This window comes from Mus musculus, chromosome 5 (assembly GCF_000001635.26).
Source record: "Mus musculus strain C57BL/6J chromosome 5, GRCm38.p6 C57BL/6J".
Taxonomy (NCBI): domain Eukaryota; kingdom Metazoa; phylum Chordata; class Mammalia; order Rodentia; family Muridae; genus Mus; species Mus musculus.
Genome location: NC_000071.6, coordinates 31611193 through 31632988, shown reverse-complemented (window position 1 = coordinate 31632988; position 21796 = coordinate 31611193). Strand labels below are relative to the sequence as shown.

The following is a 21796-nucleotide window of genomic DNA, read 5'->3' as shown; positions in this document are numbered from 1 at the left end:
GGTGGGACATTTGAGGTTGGGGAAGGACGAGATCTCATCCCCCTGAGATAAACATGAGCTGATAACAGGAGAGGGATCCCTTCCGGTGGGAGCTGTGAACTGAGCTCTTGCACAAACAGCCTATCTCAGGCTCAGTCCACCAGAGAGCTCACTGCCTACCCAGGTGGAGCCTTTGCACTGTTGTGCCTGGGATATAGTATCAGTCTTCCTGGTCCCCATCTGCTCCTAAATGCCTTCTTCTGAGGCTTTGAGACTTCCCAGTGTTCACTGGTAACCATGTTAGAACGTCTGGCTCAATGGAAAGACAGCAGGGAACCACCAACAGCTACCCACTATGCCTTGCAATAGTGTTTGCCTTTAGGGTAACCCACACGTCAAAGACCCTGTCTAGCCCACTTGCCCTTCAGAGCATGAGGCCTTCCCCTCAGTATTTCTCAGATGTACTCTTGTCACCCCCTGCCCCAAAGAACCTTGTAAATGTTTTCCTCCTCACCCTTCTTTTCCGCGTGAAATATTGAGCCAGCAAATATACTCATCTGCACATTTAGACTTCCTGTCCCTCTTTAAAGAGACACCAACCACTTGGGAACCCATACCCTGTATGAAAGAAAAGTCCTCAGCTGAGTTTCCCTGCTCACCCCAGCAGCTAGAGCTGACCCGTCACATGGGGAAGGGAACCCTGAAGCCTGATGGCTCTGCTCACCACGATGAGCCCTGACCTCAGATTCCAGGGCTGCTAGGAGACTCTTAGCCCAGGCTTGCTCAGCCACCTTTTGAGCTCTGCTCCAACTCTCCCTGGCAGTGACAGCATCTGCTCAGCCATGGAGAGCAGAGTGTTCTACCAAGCTATAGTGCAGTGGAGGTCCAGGATGTCGGTCATTGCCATGGGAAGCCCCCTTTCTGAGCCGATCTCCAGCCCCACCTCTCTTGGCTTTGACTTTTCCTAAAGCCTCTGCTCCTTATCCCCTAGGGATGTCTGAGCCTTGCCTGGCTTCCCCAGTTCTGCACTGACCCCAGGACTGTCCACTCTACTCCCGTTACTTGATTTGAAAGAACCTAGTGGGGAAACCCCCACTCAATTCTCGTTCGGCACGCACCCAAGAATCACGAACAGACGACCATCTTGATGTAAAAGCATGAGGTAGTTTAATGATGGAGCTCCAGGCCTACACGTATCTCCCGCAGGAGACAGAGGTGCTGACCACATGGTGGAGCCATAATGGCAGAGCTCCGGTTCGAAACTTATCTCACGCAGGAGACAGTGGTTTCGACCCTGAGGCTTGGAAGCTAGGGACTTTTATAGAAAAGGGGTGGGGCTGGGGGAGGAATTGGCGCGGTTTCACATGATTGGTCCATTTAAACATTAACAGACTGTCAGAAGGGCGGGAGATAGGGAGGCACTAGGCCAGTCAGGACATGTAACGACAGGCCTGCCCGGGCATGTCCTAGCCTGTTCTGCTATGTTCTCAGCCCCAGGTTTCAAAGCTCACAAACAACTCTTTGGGCTATTTGACATAAATTACATGAATCACAGGTCTCAAGGTTTATTTCCTTTCAGATTCTCATGAACTCACTAAAGGGTTCATGGAGAACCTCACCTAGCCCACAGCGGAGTGAAGGTCAAAGTTCCGGGGAAATTCTGATGGCCACTGCTGGAGCTCTTTACATCCTGGCCTGCATAATCAGGGGCTCTAGGATACTAGCTTCTACCCCTTCCAAGCCCTCTGACTCTTCTCCTCTGAGCTGGGAACAGAAAATCAACCTTGCTCTAACTCTCAAAGGATGGAGTCCCTATGATGGTGACCCCTTCTGTTCCTGGAACCTTGTCTGCCCCCACTCATCTAGGTCATGAGTTTCTACTACATGTAAAAGAAATGGCCTCTGATATACCATGTAGTCTGCCCTGCTGTGTTGAACACCCATTCTGCCAGGCTCTCCTGGACCCCCTGACATTGTCTGAATTAGTAGCTACAACAGTCCCATCATACAGGTAAATAGATGCAGAAAAGCTGAACAACCTGCCAGAGATCACACAACCAGTACATCAGTCAAATGGGGGTTTTGGATCTGTCTGACCCCACCCCATTTGTGCATGGTTCCACTTGAGAAAACATCTCAGTTGTGAGTTTTTCAAATGGCAGAGAGGCTTCAATACAAGTGAGAAGGCAACCCACTCACCATCCCTAAAAGATGACTGAGGTAACAAAGAGACTGAAGAGAGATTAAAAGGTCCTTCTGCATGGTGTCCCTGAAGTTTGGGATGCCTAAACCCAATCAGGTTCTCATGCCTCAGCTCCTGGACAGGGGAAGGAGGCAGAAGTGTATGCTTAGACATCAGTGCCAGAGGAGGGTAGGCCTGACTGCCAGGCCAGCCTAGAGCAACTGAGGCAGCTCCCTAAAATGATCCCTGGAAGGCAATTCCATTCCGAACCAAATGCAGAGAGCAGGGCTGACCCGAGTGCTCTAGAGCAAATCTGGCCCCCAGCACCATGTAGAAGGTAGTGGGGACCCTGACAATTTACATCTGCTCTCTCCTGAGCCCCTAGTCAAATCCTTGAAAAAGAAATGGTGTGTCATCATGTTTCAGCCATTTCTGAAACCACAAGCAGACTAAGGAATTCAGCCTGCAGTGTGGGCTCTGAATAGCTCTATGGAGGGAGAGGCCTTGAAAAGAAAAGCAAGTGGTATCTACTTGTCAGATGGAATGTGTGAAGACATCCAGGAGGAATGTGGGGGCTCTGTTCGGGTGGCTCGGGCAGTTTGGCCTCTGAATCATGCCATGTGGGTTCAGATTCCTAACAGATGAAGCCTCAGGGCTGACATCACTCTCGCAAGATCACCCGGGAGCTGCGGTGCTGCCCAGCAAGTGTTTTACCTTGGGGATTTTCCCAACCACATTTAATATCTGTCATTCCTTCCAACTCACCCATTTTCTGTCATCTGGAATTTGACAAACTAGGACTCTTATAAGCCTGTTTCATTGCTGGTACCCCCCTCCTGTAAGATGAGGCATTCTTAGAATGGCATGTGCTCTCTCTCTCTCTCTCTCTCTCTCTCTCTCTCTCTCTCTCTCTCTCTCTCTCTCCCTCCCTCCCTCCCTCCCTCCCTCCCTCCCTCCCATAGTTTCCAGGTAGCCTCAGCTCTGGTGACTTCTGATCTCTGTTGTTACACTTCAGCCTCTCACTCCCAGGACGACAGTACCTGCTTGAAACCCCCAGGCCTGCTCTGGCCATGGCCAGTTTCCTCCCATCTTCTCCATCTTTCTTACCTTCCTCAGTTTCCTGCATTTTCTCCTTCCTGTTGAGTCCCTCCTGGTTGTTGTTCCTCCCTCAGCAGTAAAGAGTCTCTGATTGTCCTTCTCAGCCTTTATCCCCTGAAAACAACAATTCCTCTGTTGTCCCCTTCTTCCCCCACACCTGCCTGAGGCAATCTAGTTCAAACTCTCTGCTCCTGTGGCAAGCATAGAGGAAATGGTACCTGCTGTGATTTGAATCCAATTGGTCCCCTCACACTCACATTCTGAGTGCTTGTCCCCCAGGGGGTGGCACAGAGGACCTGGAGGACAAACAGCCAGGCCAGCAGGTGAGTTGCTAGGCACAGGCCTTTGAAGGCTATGTCAAGCCACACACTCCTACCATGAAGTGCTTTTCTTGTCCTTACGGACCCCTGCCCCAGCCCTGGAATAATGAGGAAAACAACCCTCTCCTCCTCTTTTACTCAGTTCTTTGGTCACAGTGATGCAAAAGTAACCAACACGGTATCGCATGCAGGGCACAGGGAGAGATTCATGATCTTCGTGTTTATCCCTGACACAAGCTCTTCCCACAGGCAGTCAAGAAAGCCTCTCCGCCTGTCCTTCCTAAACCCTTCCCTAGACAAGACTAAGCAATGTCTGCCTTCCCTGTAAGGTTTCCACAGCAAACTTGAGCCACTGTAGTGCAGAATTACATGCAAGTGGTCATCCACACCCTAGCACAATCGAGGTCATAAAGAGGTGGCAGTCCTGCTATGTCACTGGAGTCCCACACAGATGACCTCGCTGAAAACTGTGCCTGTGAGCGCTGCCTTTTCTTTAAATATCGAAGAGTTGTTGACATGCCTTGAACCAAGGAGAATCAGTTTCCTCAGCTTTAACCTGAGGATGGCACAGGGTTGCTGCAGGCCTCCAAGACACTGAAAATCACAAGATGCCTCACTGCATGGCCTCTCGGCTTTGTGTGACTCACTCACTCACAGGCACTCGGGTGCAATGCAACTTGCACAACATAGAGCACAGTTTGAACTGTGCCTTCCTCCAGGGATCCTAGTGAACATCCAAGAAGTAACATCCAGGAGGCCCAGAAGAGCCTGACAATGAGGGAAGAAAAGAAAACCAGGTACTGCGGCCAGCCAGCTCGTGGTTCAAGTGAGGGTGCCGTGCTGGGGTAGTAGTCTACCATCTTTAAGCATTTCCTTCCCAGCTCCCACCTTCATCAGACAGCCCTCAGAGACTGGGTCTGAACTGGGTCAGTTCACTGATGGCACAGAACCATGATCTTAGACAAGAGCCCCAGGAAGGCAGGGAGCAGAGGAGGGAGTGGATACGTGGGGTGTTGGCCAGAGAAGGTGGTCTGAAAGGAAGGAGGGAAACAAGAGAGCAGCCTCCACAGAGCAACACTGCCTCAGGCCCAGCAGCAGAGCCCCCCTCCCCCCAATCCAGCTTGGCCCTGTCTGTCAAAATTCTCCCCTCTCAGGTCCTGGCCTTGAAGCCATCCGAGCAGCTTTGCCAGTGCGCTGCCTACACCACTAGCCTTCAAAACCCACCTCCCCCCCCACACCACCAAGCCCTTGTGTGCTGCTCTGCTGAGGTGATTGATAACCACAACAACCAAAAGCATCCTAGGGAGGAGAGCATTTTTATTTGGCTCACAGGTTACAGCCCAGCATGGAGGAACTCGATACAGGAACCTAGAGGCAGGAGTTGAAGTAGAGGCAATGACGGAGTGTTGATTCCTGGCTCTCTTTTCATGGCTTGTTCACAGTGACAGCGCCCACAGTAGGCTCAGACCTCCCACTTCAGTCATTAAAACAAACAAGCAAACAAATAAAACACTGCCACCCCCCCCCCCAGGAACCTCATTATGTAGCACTGGACATTTTTACTGTCCTTCACATCCTGACACAAGAGCTGCCTCCACACAGAATGTCTCAGAACACAGGAACTTGGGGAGCCTTGGGAAAGCAGAGAGTGCAGAATGCCACGTGTACTGTGGGTAAGCAGCTGGCCCTCAGGGGGGAAATGTTCTGAGAAGGCAAGGAGTACTAGCCACGTGGGTGACTGTCGGAAGGAGGGTAAGTTATGCCATCACCCCTTTTGGCATAAAAATAATGTTCAATAAAAGGTTAAAACCATCAAGTTCTATCAATGAGATATATTCCATTATGCCAAGAATGATTGATTGGAAAGTACTTTACTTACAGGAAAATCACTGATAGAATACAGCTTCCACTTTTAAAGCACTTCCATTAAAAAAAAATCATACCAATGTATAAAAATAGTTATACTAAAAATGTGAATCAACAGCCAAGTAATTTATTGGCACTTGAAAGCCTTGTGGTATAAATAGAGCCAACAATGAGAATATCAAGTAACTCTGAGCCGTGGCAACCTGACCTCACACAAAAGAGAGTCACATGCAGCTCACTCGGGGCCTCACTCAGGGCCAGCCAGCCACCTTGGAAGAGATGCTTAGGAGAGAATAGGGTGGAGCTGGAACGATTAGGTCAACATCAAGACTGGTCAGGCATGGCAGGCAAGAGACAGAGCAGGCACAAGTGTAGACCCCACCCCAAAGAGTTTACAAGTTGTTCTGACTATAGGCCTCTGCCTAAAATGCACAGCATGGTGTATTCAGGGTCCTAAGGAAAGCACAGAGTTCCCCAGATACTAAAGAAAATAGAGATTTGTTTCAACTCTGAGATGTTTCCTTCTACCCTTCCTTCCTGCCCACAGATAGGTGACATAATGGGCTGATTTACCGGGGTGCTCTCTCGAGTTTACTAGTGATGCCTTACTATCTCTGAGGTTCAGTTCCTTCTTTGTTTTGTCTTGTTCTGTTGGGGAAGGTCAAAGTAAAGGGGAATGAAGTCAGAGTATGTGTTGTATGTAAAGTGTCCAGCTTTGCAGCCTCCTACTACAGAGCAAGGCTGTCACACCTGGACTTCCCCACCGTTCTACTCTATACGAAGGAGAATCATCTCTCTGCCCTTTATGCATTTCCATCCTTGGGTGTAGTATGGCTTTCAAGGGTTGGGGCTCCATGGCCCAGCTGCCACCTGCTTTGAAATAGCCCTACATCTCACTTCTGGTGAGGTCAAAACCATAGCAACTGGAAGTTGGTTCATCAGCAACTGAGTACACACATTGTGTGTGTGTGTCTGTGTGTGTGTGTGTGTGTGTGTGTGTGTGTGTGTGTGTGTGTGTACATGCATATAAAGGCAAGAGGTCAATTCTCAGGAACTGTGTTTATGTGGAAGATGTGTATACGTGACATGTACTTATATGTGCAAGAACATATGTCCATGCATGCACATGCAGAGACCAGGGACAGTAGGTGTCTTCCTGTTGTTTCCCATCTCCCTTTTCTTCCTCCCTTGAGACAGGCCCTCTCACTGAACTGGAAGCATGCAGCTTGAGCCAGGCAGCCTGGTTACCCAGCAAGTGCCCAGAACCTGCCTGTCTCTGCCCTAATGTGCAGCCATGCCCAACTTTTAGGTGAATTTCAACCCAGGGCCTTGGGCTTTCACAGCAAGCTTGCTCACCTACTGAGTTATCCCCTGCCTTGATTTCTGAGATAGGCTTTGTTATAGTCTGACGCTCACCAAGTAAGGTAGGCCAACTGGCCAGCCCGAACCAGGGTCTGCCTGTCTCCATCTCTCTAGCACTAGAACTGCAAATGCACACCACCATGCCCAGCTTAGATGTGGGTTCACAGCCAAGTGTCCCTCCCAGTCCCCCTCCACTTCCAGGTGCCTGGCCTGGGTTGGATGAAACTGCCACAGTGCGCTTGAGTAGCCACCAATGCAGGCAGGAGCTTCTCTGGATTCATTCCACAGTGATGCAGTGGAGAGCCACAAAACGTTTTAAAGAGAGAGAAATCATTCAGAGGCAAATATTGTCACAACTGCAAATTCACAAAGGGAGACTTTTAAAATTCCTTAAGTCTTTTACATGCCTGTAAACGGAGTGAAGACTCAGGAGGCCGAGACAGGAGAATCACAAGTCTAGGCCAGCCTAGACTAGGCAGCAAAATCCAGATCAGCTGTGGGCTGCATAGGGAAACTATCACTCATCAAACCCCAAACCATTTACAAACTCTGGCACACTGTTTAATACTTAGTCCACAGGCATTCTGCACAAATGCCCTGGTACACAGACAGGTCTTACTATGTAGTCCTGGCTGGCCTTTAAGTCACTATGTAGACCAGGCTGGCCATGAGACTGTAATTCCTGCCTCTGCCTACTGATTAAATCCAGGGATTAAAGTTCTTCACCGTATCTAAATGGCTCTCACTACTCTTTGCATCCACTATTAATGGAAACATGACTAATTTTAGGGATAGAGAGGGAATATACAAAATGTGCCTGGGGCATCTTGTCCCAGAAAGCAAGCAAGCAAAAACGGAATGATGGAGCTAGTGTAAGAGACCACACACAGGAGGCAGTTGGAAAGAACCCAGTTGCCAAAGCTGGGATCAATGGACAATGAATAAACTATTAGATAATAGCCCAAAAAATGAGTTCATGCTGATACAAATGATTAAATAAATGGAGGGAGGGGACACATTTTGTATGGAGAACTCTAATTTATGTCAACACTATCTGCTCTGTGTCCCAGGATCTAAAGCATACGCTCAGAACTCTACCCACTTAAGAGCAGTGTCTGGCTAGGGATGTAGCTCATTGGTTCAGTTCCTGGCACTACCACATGAACCTGATATGGTGATACAAGCCTGCAGCCCCACACAGGAGGGAGAGGCCAGAGGATTGGGAGTTCTGGGTCATCCTTGGCTACTTAATGGGTTAAATAAGATCCAAGTAAGGTATCAAGCTCAGTTAATACTGTTACGTCCTCGGTCTGGGTGAATGTGCCACATCTGGATGTTAACAAAGCTGGGCTGGAGTGTCTTTGCTCCTTTTCTGGAACTCTGAAGCTATTATAAAATTAAAAGGGTTGGTCTGGTTTGGGTACTAAAGCTTGAACCTCAAGCCTTCCAAAGACCAGGCAGGTTCCCTACCACCGAGCCACAGCTCGGCTACATGCTTGTCTTCATAATTGTGCTTCCATTGCAGGGTGCTGGTGACAGTTTTGTGGGAGCGCTGGCCTTCTACCTGGCTTACTACCCAAATCTGTCCTTGGAAGAAATGCTCAAGAGATCCAATTTCATCGCTGCAGTCAGTGTACAGGCCACGGGAACACAGTCCTCTTATCCATACAAAAAAGACCTCCCTCTTGCTCTATTTTGACTACTGCTAACCCCCAAATAAATACAATCTGGAAAGTAAATGCACATGGGTGTGGCTACTCATCTCACAATTACTAGAAAATGTCCTTCCTTTATAAGTATGTTCATTTATGAAGTTATCAAGCCCTCTTTGAGTTAGTGATGCTTTGCTATTTCATAGTCAAAACAAAAAACAACCAGAAATTAGATTCTACTGTTTAGAGAGCAGCAAAGTCTAGTGTTGAATGCACACTATACAGCAGGGGTGGACAGCAGTGTCTACAGCCAAAGCAAAGAATGTTCCAAAGAAAAAGGGACTAGCCAGGCGTGGGGGCGCACGCCTTTTAATCCCAGCACTTGGGAGGCACAGGCAGGTAGATTTCTGAGTTTGAGGCCAGCCTGGTCTACAGAGTGAGTTCCAGGACAGCCAGGGTGATACAGAGAAACCCTGTCTCCAAAAAAAAAAAAACAAAAACAAAAACAAAAAGTAGAAAAAAAAGGGGGGGGGCTAGCATTCAGCTCTCCCAAGCACATTCTAAGGAGCCAACACTCCCCCTTAGCCTGTGTTGTCTAACTTGTTTTGGGGACTGGAGATGTAGTTCAATTGGTAGAGTGATTGCCTAGTATGAGTGAAACCCCAAGCTTGATCCCAGCCCATGCCTGTAATCCCAGCACTCAGGAGGCAGAGGCAGGAGAGTCAGAAGTTGAAGGTCATCCTCAGCTACATAGCACATTTAAGGCACCCTACAGTACATGCAAGTCTGCCTCTAAAGAAAAGGAAACGTAAAACAAGATGGCTCAGGGGTGAGGCACTGGCCACCTGACCTGATTCAATTCCTGGTACTCACACAGTAGACCAGAACCAATGCCAGCAAGCTGTCCTGTTTACATCTAATTCTGTTTCCTATTGAGTTGGTTTCCTCCAAAATCACAGACTGGATCTTGGGAAGGGGCTATTTTGGGACAGCACTGGTTCTATGTGGCTGGGGGGTGACACGATATTTTCTCAGGTATTTTAAAGGAAGTAGGATACGGACTAGCAATTCTAAAAAAGCTCATCATTTTAGCCAAAAATCTGAGAAAAAAAAAATGGAGGAATCTGAGGAATTTTGAAAACTCGTGGGGAACAGCCTGAGAAAGGTGATAAGGGGAGCCAGCAGTCATAAATGAACAGGAGGGCTATCAGAATTAGCTTTGGAATACCACCATGCCCCCAATGTAGTGCAATACACTACAGCTCCTCTCATAAAAGATAGGAAAGGACCGTCAGGTCCTCTGTGTCCTAAGAGCTTGTGACCAGTTTGGGCTGCACAGCAAGGTCCATTCCAGCCTAACTACCCAATGAGAGCTTGTCTATCTCCATAAGATATGGAACTTAAGGCTCTGGTGAGCTGTTTAAGAATATGGACCAGGGCTGGAGAGATGGCTCCGTGGTTAAGAGCACTGACTGCTCTTCCAGAGGTCCTGAGTTCAAGTCCCAAAAACCACATGGTGGCTCATGACCATCTGTAATGAGATCTGATGCCCTCTTCTGGTATGTCTGAAGACAGAGACAGTGTATTTATATATAATAAATATTAAAAAAAATATATATATATATATGGACCACTGTTCCCAAGGACACACATATACACAAACCAAAGCAGATGTTTTCTTTCTTTCCTGCTGCCTGCTAGCCTGTCACCACGAAAGCAGATTCTTCAGCACTGTCTAGAGCACTGTCCTATGGAGGCACAAGGAGCAGCCGAGGAACTCTTGCTCAAGCCTCGCAGTGGAAATGGCTTTCCTTATGTAAAACAACTTGGTTAGGTGATTGGTTTTTTACACTTCATATGACAGAATACCTCTAAGAGACAAGAGTATAGACTATTTTGATATTTTTTTATTAAGGCCTATAAAGCATCCAGGGAGATAAATATGTGGTCTCTGTGAAGGACTCTTTCGGCTCTGTCCCTTAGCCAACATCCCCCGAGGCCATGCTGGAACTTCCTCGTCTTCATTGCACACTGCAGAGTTCGAAACGGTGCCTCACCCTCGAGCTTCTCATTTAGGAATCAAATTCATTTTCAATCCACTACTCAGAGGGAACGGATTTTTTTCTGTTCCACAAAGAGAACTTTTTTGTTCACTGTGAAGCAAGAAAAAGGGATTGTAGGAGAAAAATAGGAACCATCATCATTTTTATTAAAATATACCCTGAGCCCTCTATCCTCTTCTGTCATTTTTTCCGTTTGACGTGAGGATAAGCGGATTTGCAAACCCAGCCTCTCCATCTCACAGGCCAGAGAAGACAAAAAGAAATGGGTAAGAAGCCAAGGGAGGGGTCACCAGCCAATCAGCAATATCCTTGACATGCTACGAAGTCATTACTTCTATCAGTGTGAGCTACTGAGGCAAACATGGCAAACATTGACTTGGATCCAATCTCATAATGGGTGCACAAGAACCAGCTGGGCACTGGGCAGTCAGAAGGGAAGCAAACCACAGAACCTCCACTGTCTAGAGATGGCCTCACACCCAAACAGGAATGGTGCAGATTGACAATGAGGTAGCATAGGAAAACTTCAGTATTGCAGATTTACTGAAAAAGCTACTGCCTTGGCAACAAAGTAGAGCAGGCAGCTTCGAAAGGAGACTTGCATAGATCCCTGAGTGCCCTATTATCTGCCATCAGCCTCCAGCCAAGAGACAGACAGACACACACGCACACACGCACACACACACACACACACGCACGCACACACACACACTCTCTCTCTCTCTCTCTCTCTCTCTCTCTTTCTCTCTCTACATGACCAGATTCTTCCTTGCCACAAAAACAAGACACCCAAAGGAAAGCTGGGAGGCCAAAGGACTGTGTGACCTCATAGCTCCTGACTGAACACACTTCAGCTTTGTGTTCTCTTCTACAATGAAAATGGATACACCCCACATTAAATTTCCAAGCCATGATTAAGAATTAATTAGCTAGGGCTGGTGAGATGGCTCAGTGGGTTAGAGCACCCGACTGCTCTTCTGAAGGTCCAGAGTTCAAATCCCAGCAACCACATGGTGGCTCACAACCATCCCTAACGAGATCTGACTCCCTCTTCTGGAGTGTCTGAAGACAGCTACAATGTACTTACATATAATAAATAAATAAATCTTTAAAAAAATATATAGTGTTTAAAAAAAAAAAAGAATTAGCTAAGAAGCTTATTTAAAATATACTGCTGTGGGCTGAAAAGATGGCTAGTTAAGAGCACTGGTTGCCTTTCAAAAAGACCCAGGTTTGGTTCACAGCACCTACAACTCAAGTTCCAGGGAATCTGACATCCTCTGCAAGCACCAGGCACACTTGTGTTACACAGACACAGCCAATTCACCCTTACTAATAAATAATGAAAGAAAAAAACATTAAATACTCTGCATTTCTCACCTCCATCCTACTTCCAGTTCAGCAGCAGGAATTCAACAATTTCTTAAAAATTCACTAGGTGGAATTCATGAGAATTTAAGAACCATTAACCACTCCAGAGAAATATACCACTAAATTAATAAAATATATTATATAAGGGGTGTTTTTCACATACTTGGAATCATGTAAGACATGAGAGAATGTTTTCATTCATTAAGAGGCAATCAGGAGTAATTTAATGACCACGTCCAGAATCTCTGGTTATTAGAGCAAGGCTTTTAAGCTGGTCAGCCTGCACACACCTTCAATCCCAGTGCTTGGGAGGCAGAGGAAAGCAGACCTCGGTGTGTGCGAGGCCAGACTGGTCTACATCTCAAGTTCCAGGCTAGATCGTGATACAGAGAGAGACCCTATCCCAAAACAAAACAACAAACAGAACAAGACTTTATGTATTAAAATACTTGTATCCTCTGCATTAATCCCTTTAATTAAGAATTTAGTATACCGAGTTGTGACAGGCACTGCAGAATTTACAAGGAAACCATGATTTCATACACCAGTGAGTCATAAGATGAGCATGAGAAAATCCAATAAAGCTCTTACGAACCTAGAAATCAGGCCAAATGTGGTGGCAAATGTTTGTAATCCTAGCACTCAGAAGGCAGAAGCAGGAGGATTTCAAGTTCATGGCCACATGGTAACACTCTGACCCCAAGCCCCCTCACACACACCCCAATAAAAACAGAAACTGGCTGGGCATGGGAGACCAAGGCAGGTGGGTCTCTGTGAGTCCCAAGCAAGCCAAGAACACACAGTGAGACCTGAGGCAAAATAAAAAGAAAAGAGAAAAAAGTCAGACTTCATGGAGAAGTCAAAGCGTGGTCCCTCAAGAACAACAACATTGAGATTTACTGAAACTGAAGCAGAGCTCGGGCTGCAGCGGTGGGCAGACAGCACCTGCCCACTGTGTGCCAAGCACCAGGTTTGATCCCAGTACTAAAAAACAAAGTGCATACGAATAGCTAAGAGGCAGACAGTGGAGCTCCGAATGCTGACTAGAGGAGAGAATCCAGACTGTTCTTTCTTAGGGTTTTTATCTGGTTTGTTTGTCTGGGGAGTGGGGCAGGGCGGGTTGGAAGTTCTAGGGATTGACTTAGAACTTTGTACAAATAAAACAAAGTCTTCCAGCACTTGGGAGGCAGAGGCAGGTGGATCTCTGAGTTCAAGGCCAGCCTGGTCTACAGAGTGAGTTCCAGGACAGCCAGGGCTACACAGAGAAACCCTGTCTTGAACACTGCCCCCCCCCAAAAAAAACCAAACAAACAAAATAAAAAAACAAAACCAAATACTCAACCACTGAGCCCTATCGCAGCCAAGGTTCTAGTTTTAAACAAGCATTAGGAAGGTATTCAAGCCACTTTCCTGGACAAGTGTAGCTACCATTCCTCATCAAAGACGCTGCACTTACAGCAAATGGAGACCATCACAGAAAACCACAACTGGACACAATACAGACATCAACAGATCATGGGAGCCCAGTCCCAACCGATACAGCTACAACACAGCTCCTACATCCGTGGTTCAAGGAACATCAAGGAAGAGGGGACAGAATGATTGTAAGAGCCAGAATACCAAGAAGTCTGATGAAAAGTCTGTCCTAGAAACAAGACCAAATAACAGAAGTATCAGTGGACATGCTAACACGGAAGGGGGAAATCTCATGAAGATTTTCTCACTCTAGACAAAGAGCTACACACAGATAATGACTGCTGGGAGAGCTAGCCTCTCCCAGGGATAAGTCCCTTATTGACTGTCCAATGCAGGGCAGTCAGCCCTGATGTGCAAATATATACCCACACACATGACAATAATCAAAGAAAAGAGGCTATCAGCTTGGAGAGGACATCAGAGGGGTTCAATGGAGAGTGGCTGAGACAAGCTGGAGGGTGGAGGGAAGGTGAATTCAATTTAAAATGTATTAAGAACAAAAAGCTAGAATCAAGAACATAAAATTGGCCAGCGTGGTGGTGCACAACTTTAATCCCAGCACTCAGGAGGCAGAGGCAGGCGGATTTCTGAGTGCAAGGCCAGCCTGGTCTACAAAGCAAGTTCCAGGACAGCCAGGGCTACACAGAGAAACCCTGTCTCGAAAACCAAAAAAAAAAAAAAAAAAAAAAAAAGAACATAAAATTGGCCCCAAGTACTAGAGCTGGGTTGTAACACTGACTCCGAGGAGTTAGGAATGCGGCTCAATATTAATATTAAAGGGTGCTTATGTTTCTGGGTCCAAAACCCAGCCGAGGGAAGGAAGGAGTATGGTTCCACTATGCATCAGCCCTGAGCCCCTCTCCTGTTTCTTTCCTGGTGTGAAGATAACCATTCCCTCAAAGCAGTTGCCAGATAAAGTGAGCACTCATGTGAGCTGAGCTGAAATGACACACTGCTATCCACAACACTAAACATAATGTAATTTTCAGTCAAAATATTTGCTGTTTAATTCATAGAAGAATGAATCTGTCAAGTTCTTTCCCTACAGCTAACCTAAATCTATTCTGTTCCAATTAAAGTCTGTATTGCCTTGTTTAGTGATCCACAGAATTAAAACTGACAAGTTTTCGTTCTCTTTATGATAAACAAGATTTAATACTCTCATGCCCCAGCCTTTAATCCTTCCTCCTTGGCATCTAGTTTTCTATGAGGAAAACAAGTCTAAAGATAGAGGTGGGGCTGAAGAGGTGCCTCAAGGAATAAGAGTACCTGTTCAGGGGACCCAGACTCAGCTTCCCACAGCCACACAGTGGTTCACAACCATCCATAGCTTCTCAGGAGCAACACAAGCAACACAGGTGCACATGCAGACATGCAGGCCAAACACTCACAGAGAAAATGGAGACTACTTGCAGACGCAGCCGGTTGTTGCCTCAGAGCAGTCTGTGAAACGCTCAACTGACTAGGAATCCTTCTGTATTTCATCTCTGATTTGCTTCATAAGAACTAACATTATCCTCCAACTAATGCTACTCACTGCAATAAAATGGTGGGGATGGGCCAGACTCTCTGGAACCCTGAGCAAGGCCAGCCCCAAGGTAAACATCTTCATCTTCACGGCAAGTCTATGGGACGTCCCACAGAACAGAAGGAAGCAGGTATCCCCTACCACAGGGCATTCTCTTCTTCAAAAAAGTCATTTGCTACCAACATTTCTTATTAGAAAACCTAGCTATGTACAGGAAGCCAACATATGAACTTGTGATCTAAGACGCTCATGGTGCATTCTTTCCCAGTGTCACGAAACTGACAACTGTAATCCTAACTTCTCAAAAGCTAAGGATGAAATTCCAGCATATTTAAACTATCACAGCTCATCTAGCAAACACTTACCAATGCTGGTGGCTTCCTAAAAGTCAACTCTAAAGAAGCTGAATGAAATAGCAGTAAAATATTACTATATTAGAATTAGTATAATTCTCTGCACTTTTTTTAACCAGTTAATACAAGGAAATCAGAAGGAATGAGAACACCAATCCAGTATCAAACCTCTTCATTCTAGTAATTTCTCCAGCATACAGGAATCTTCCTGAAATTTAGAGTTCTGGTCTTCACGACTAAGACTAGAATTCCCTTTTTATTACAGTAATAAATGGTCAGAAATATGGATATCATAAAAACAGCAGGGAATTTTATTTCTATAACAAAATGGAATTTGAACAATTTTAAGCTGACAACTGGGCTTGAGATTTTTTAATGCCTCTTCATGATAATTCTGCCTTTATCTTACTAGGAGGCAACTAAAGTGGGCAGAAAAACTAAAGCCCCAAACTCTAAAATAAAACACCCGGCAGCTTATTTTGCCAAGCCCATAAATTCTAGGGAAGGGTGGATCTCCACCAACATTGGCTGGGTTTGTGAGGAGACACCTAGCCTCTGGAACCTGTCTCTGTTTAGTTTGCTGTATTTACTTATTGTGCGTGTATGCGGGAGAGACACATGTGTGTGGGTCAGAGAACAACCTGCAGGCCATTATTCTCTCCTACTATGTAGGCCACAATGATGGCACTCAGGTCACCAGATTCACTGGCCTTAATCCACCGAGCCATCTCATCAGCCCAAGTATGTCTGTCTCCTAGACAAACTTAAAGTTACCATTTATTATGGCATTTTTGGTAGATATCATGATAGAAAATGTACCAACACATGTTCTCTATTTGTTTAACTCATACCTGAACCCTGTGACTTGCCACTGTTAGGCCATGCCCTCCCCTTCGCAGATGACTGCCTATTCTTCAGATAGCTGAATTCCTCCCTTCATGAACTAACCCTTCTTAGAGGCTCTGCCTGACTATCCCAGCTCAAGTCCATCTCCCCGTGGCCCGATGGGTTTGCTCATAGCACTTACTTACCACGATGTCACATCTTCCCTCCCTCTCAAAGCTCTTGTGTCCTGGTGTACCCACACCTGGCATAGCAGCTAGCTAGCACCACAGTAACATTCAGCACATATCCCTAAGTGAATGGCACGATTCCAAGGGGGCCACAAAATCCCCAGAGACATTCATTTGAAAAGGAGACAGAAGGTCCTGAGAACATGAGCTGCCGTGATGTCACTTCTCTGAGCCTTACCTATTGGATCATAGTGCAGAAGGCTCAGCTTCTCTCGGAGTCGGCTTCTCTTGTGGTTGAAGGAGAAACCTGTCCCAGCTTGGCTCACTAGTTTCACCAGGATAGTTCTAAGATCAAAAAAATGCACTGTCACAAGCTCAAAACACATTAGGTAGGCCGCCAAGAACACACAGCACACTTTGCTATGGAGTCATAGTGGCCCTAAGAGGGGTCCATGCCATGACAGTCTACATTTCCCATTAAACTATTTCAACGGCTCTTGACCTACAGTGACTCCGTGACAACCTTGCCAAAACAGCGGCAGTGAGGAAGCCAAATCAGAGAATCAGCCTCTGAGGGCATCTCTCATGAGGAGCAGACATCTGGTGGGAGAATATATAGGGTGACAGTAGTCACAGCTACATACAGTAAGGCAACCCTGAAGATGGCTGCCTAAGGAGAGCCAATCTTCCAAAAAGACTGATAGCAAGAAGGGACAAAATAGATCTCAAGTTTTACATCACTGATGCACAGGCCCTGGGCACCTTTGTATCTCATTTAGCCATCCAAACCAGCAAACTTATCATTTATCTCCCTGACCTTTGAATACCTGTGCTGTTACTTTCTCGTATGTGTGTGTCATCTTTGCCTCCCCACATAAGCCATTCGTCATGCCATTACACATCTGAAGCACTTGAAACCACAATCGGGCATGGAGGCTCACATCTATAATTTCAGCACTCTGAAGGCTGAGACAGGAGGATCAACCTGGACCACAGACTGAGATCCTGTCTCAAAACAAAATAAAGCCAAGAAGGCCACATTACTCCTCAAACAATGCCCCTGAAGACTACAGTATTTGTTGATGGAACAAGAAAGACAATGATGCTAGGTATGGTGGTACAGGCCAATAACCCTAACCACTTAGGAGGCTGGAGCAGGAAGTTCACAAGTTCAAGGCCAACCTGGGCAACTCATTGAGTCTGAAAACTTAGAAAAACAAATATGAGGCTGAACAGAATTCAGGAAGAGAGCTTGTGCCCAGCATGGGCCTAGGTTCAATGCCCAGTACTGGAGGGGAGAGAGGGTTATATAATTAACATAATTATCCATTCAGTCACACGGATTCAACAAGTCTCTATGGGGTACTTACTCTGTGAGGAGCCCTACAAGACACTAAGTCTGTGCCTCCTAGGGCTGAAATTATGGAACAGATGGACTGGCCCATAGGCAAGGCACAGGTCTAGCCTCTCAGTTCCAGCTGCCTAACGCTTAGCTCTGCAATCTTTCTAGTGCTTGGACTGACTTCTATAAACAGGCTCTAGGTTTCCATCAAATCAGAGCTCATCTGTAGATTCCTGCAGAAGACTCAGGCAAATGGCTCTGGTTAGGTAGAGCCAAACAGATCACCAGCCTGATGCTTGCTTTAGGAGCAAAGCAATGAACTAATAGATTCTGAGGTGAGACCAGAAGCAAAGTTCCTTTACACAAAGGCTGTGAATACTCCCTGGGACAGAAGGGAGACAGCACAGTCCTCAACTTACATCCTCAGTTTACCCAGTGCAAATGCACTGCTTTGCAAGAGGCCACATTTCCCACTGTGCTCTCTTCCCCAGTTAGTAACGGGTACCTCGGCTTCCTACCAGCCACAAAGGGAAGAGGAAGCAGGGTTGCTAAGCGACATGATCTGTGGTTTTGGTATATCAGATGCATTCTCAGCTTATGTATCTGCAACCCAGGATCGAACTGTCAATGGTAGCACCATCAAAGGACTTTTCCCCCAAGGTGCTCACATCAACAAAATAATTAACCAAATAAATAACCCCAGATCAACTCTTGGGAGATCAAACCCAAACACTGGGCCAATAAAACAAAAACCTTACTTACTTTGACTTGCTCTTGGCAACTTGTGTGTGTAAAGGTTGGAAGAAAGAAAAAAGATAAGGTTGTTATTTTTTTCATTCGAAGTGCTTATCAACATTAGTTGTAACCAAAAACACTTTAAAAGTATTCCCCACTTTACACTAAAATAACTTTTTCCTGGTGTGAGTCTGGCCCACACAATTATGAATGTTTTGTTGTTGTTGTTGTCTTGGTATAATCAACAGTTGTCTGCCATCTTAACATCGTTCTAAGTAATATCTGCTCTATCCCCACCCTTCTATAGTGTAAATATTTGTACTGCAACACAGCTCTTGTTTGAACTTTACAGACTGCAGCAAAGTCGCCTGAGATGCTAACTCTAATCAGGATGTCAGCCAGGAGCCAGGCAGCGGGGTAATACCACAGCGGCCAGTAGACATTCTTCGGACACCCCTGCAGAGGGCGACGGGGCTCCCGCCGCCTTCTCACCAGACCCGGAGGCGCGCCGCGGGGTGGCAGCCGCCGCGCCAGGTCCTCCACCCCTCCGGGCTCCACCTCGGGACCTGCGGGTCACCGCCTCGGCTCCACGCCGCAGGCCCTGCCGCCGCCTCAGACCGACTTACAAGAGACAGCGGAGAGCAGCATGGTCCACCGATTCTCACCGAGACCCGCCTAAAGAGCTCAACGACTACTTCCGGGGCATGCGCGGGTTCCGGTAGAAGGCTCAGGAAGTGGACAGAAGCCACGCCCTCCCCTGAAGTTCGGGCAGTCTCTGACTCAGTGATTTATTGGTAGTGAATTTTGTGGTATTATGGGAAGGACCCCCCCTCCATACAAAAGATAATACTGCCAAATATCACAATACCCAGATCTGCCTGGCTCCAAAACATGTAGCCTTTCCCAAGAGACACTGATCTATCTTTTTTTTTTTTTAATTTTATTATATATTTTCTTTATATACATTTCAAATGCTAGCCCGAAAGTTCCCTATATGCTCCCCTACCCACCCTGTACTGGGGCATATAAAGTTTGCAATACCAAGGGGCCTCTCTTCCCAGTGATGGCCGACTAGGCCATCTTCTGATACATATGCAGCTAGAGATACGAGCTCTGGGGGTACTGGTTAGTTCATAGTGTTGTTCCACCTATAGGGTTGCAGACCCCTTCAGCTCCTTGGGTGCTTTCTCTAGCTTCTCCATTGGGGGCCCTATGTTCCATCTTATAGATGACTATGAGCATCCACTTCTGTATTTGCCAGGCACTGGCATAGCCTCATACGAGACAGCTATACCAGGGTCCCTTCAGCAAAATCTTTCTGGCATATGCAATAGTGTCTGGGTTTGATGGCTGATTATGGGATGGATCCCCGGGTGGGGTAGTCTCTGGATATTGTACTCTGATCTACCATTTGCCCAGCAATATTTTTATGCCTGTGCAAGAAGTCCTAACTCCACCACCAGGGACCTCACTGGTAACTTCATCTCCCAATTAATAATCAGGATTTTATTATTTTTGCTGTTGTTTTGCTTAATTTGTGTGTTTATAATGACTCTCCCTATATTATAATTTATTTTTACGCCTGAGTGTTTTGCTTGCTTGTATATTTGTGTACCACTTGTGTGCCTGGTACCTGAGAAGTTTAGCATCATGCTTCAAATCTGGAACCAGAGTGTTATGATAGTTGTGAGCCACCATGTGGGTACTGGAAAGCAAACCCTACTCCCATACAAGAGCAACAAATATTCATAGTGGCTAAGCAATCCTCTCTGGCCTGTTGTTGTTGTTGTTGTTGTTGTTGTTGTTGTTGTTGTTGTTGTCTTAAGTGATCTTCTCAGCAATGCTGTATTTCCATTTCCATGTGAGGAATCCAAGGATAAGAATAACTAACTTGGCCAAGGCTGTTCCAGTTATTAGTGGAAAGTCTAGGTCTTGAATCCAAATCTTCAAAATCTGGAGGTCATATTTTAAATTTTCAAATATGGCAGGCATGTACTTAGTGCTAGTCTAGCTAAATCAGAGAGTTCCAGGTTCAGTAAAGATCCTATCTCCAAAAAAATTAAATAGGGTAGAGAGAAAGCAACATTGGCCTGTCCTCCACACATGCACATATGTTCATGTGTGCCAGTTCACATGTACACACATATAACACAGGAACACAAAAAAGATACCATGTCTCTTGAATGCTTGAATGGAGTGTGAAGGAGGCAATTACTTTCTCCTCCCATTAGGTACATCTGCCTGTTATTTACACCTAACACAGTGCTGGCAGCTGGTGACTTGATTAAGATGTTACTGATACAGATGTAATTCCAGATTTAGTTTTTCTTTCCACCTGAACTTAGCCCTCTATGCCTTATAAAGTGCAGAGCAGCAAAGGCAGCCAGAAAGGAAAGGTGCAGTTAGTTAGGTAAGGAGAACAAGTACAGCCTTTGTGGAAGCTGGAGTTGGGGAGGGAAGAGAGGACACCACTGTTTAACCCGGATCTCCACCCAGAGAGTGGATGGCGGGAGTGAGAACCCACACCTCATCCTAGGTGCACCTGCCTCGTGTTGGCAGACACGCACTTAGTGATGGGATTTGGACCTCTCTATGCTGGGAGGTCCCTGACAGCACACTATCCAGTCCACTGTCACACATACGCCCTGCCTGACTCAAAGTTGGGGAATAAAGCTGTTGTTCTTGTCCACAAGATCAGTGGTGTTAGCTCCCTAACCTATCCCTCAGACCAGGGAACATGGGTACTGGTAGAAGGGAGACCCCACAGGAGAAGATTGAGTTTTCCGAAAAGTGATGGTACTTGCTCAGTTGCCTCCAGGCAGACCAAGGCAATTTCAAAATCAAATCTCAACAATTTAGTATTAGAGCAAAGAGCACCTTGGAGAATAAGACTGAAAGCTGGGCTTATGCCCTGGGTTCAGTCTCCAGGGAATAGGCATCCTTAGGTTGGCAGTTAATATGCCCCCATCATTCAACCCTGCCATCATGACTCGGCCCCATGCCTTTTCACTGAGGTCTACTACAAGGCAATACCATTAGAAAGCATTTCCTGACCTGTATGCCCCATCTCACCCCACACTTCCCTCACTGTCCCCTCAGAGCAGCCAGTAGACTTCTCTGTGGTGCTTTAATCACTGGCCTTCCCCCGCCCCAAAACAGAACCATGGAGTTCAGTTTGTCCAGGCCAGGAGGTGTGCCCTGGGCTGTGGTTGATATGCCCAGTGCCACTCTATGAAAGAAAATGGATGTTCTGTTTCCCAGAAGCTAACAGTTGCCAAGAGCTTTTTGGTTGGAGGTGGGACTTGGTGCCTACTTCCCCTTCTTGCAGAGACTATGACAGCAAGCACAAGATCTGCACAAGTTCAAGCTAGGCAAAATTCCCTTAGAGCAGAGGTTCTCAAACTTCATAATGGTGGGACCCTTTCAGACAGTGCCTAATGTTGTGGTGAGCCCCAG

At 46.5% G+C, this 21796-nt stretch overlaps 2 protein-coding genes and 1 long non-coding RNA gene across 7 annotated transcripts in view; 1 reads left to right on the top strand and 2 right to left on the bottom strand.

Moving 5' to 3' along the window:
- Positions 1–8550, top strand: part of Rbks (ribokinase) — a 73211-nt gene extending 64661 nt beyond the window's left edge. For 3 of the 4 annotated variants that reach the window (XM_006504114.2, XM_030254808.1, NM_153196.1), the window contains one exon: positions 8333–8550. In XM_006504114.2, the coding sequence (XP_006504177.1) occupies positions 8333–8506 (174 nt within the window). In that variant the 3' untranslated portion in view covers positions 8507–8550. The remainder of the gene's footprint in view (positions 1–8332) is intronic. The other variant, XR_376828.3, reaches the window with a different exon arrangement.
- Positions 1–21796, bottom strand: part of Gm38424 — a 66490-nt gene that overhangs the window by 30444 nt on the left and 14250 nt on the right. The gene's annotated exons all lie outside the window — the stretch shown is intronic.
- Mrpl33 (mitochondrial ribosomal protein L33) lies at positions 10345–19038 on the bottom strand. The gene is made up of 4 exons (NM_025796.3): positions 18967–19038; positions 18368–18386; positions 16502–16608; positions 10345–10612 (listed from the first exon to the last, which is right to left on the bottom strand). Exons 1-4 carry the CDS (start codon positions 18986–18988, stop codon positions 10563–10565), a joined length of 198 nt encoding a protein of 65 aa, NP_080072.2. The 5' UTR covers positions 18989–19038; the 3' UTR covers positions 10345–10562.

Excerpts from the sequence above, each read along its gene's own strand:
- Mrpl33 (NM_025796.3), bottom strand. The coding sequence starts at position 18,988 with ATGCTGCTCTCCGCTGTCTCTT. Across the intron at positions 10,613-16,501 it reads TCTGCACTATGATCCAATAG|TGAACAAAAAAGTTCTCTTT; the intron begins GTAAGGCTCAGA and ends CTTGCTTCACAG.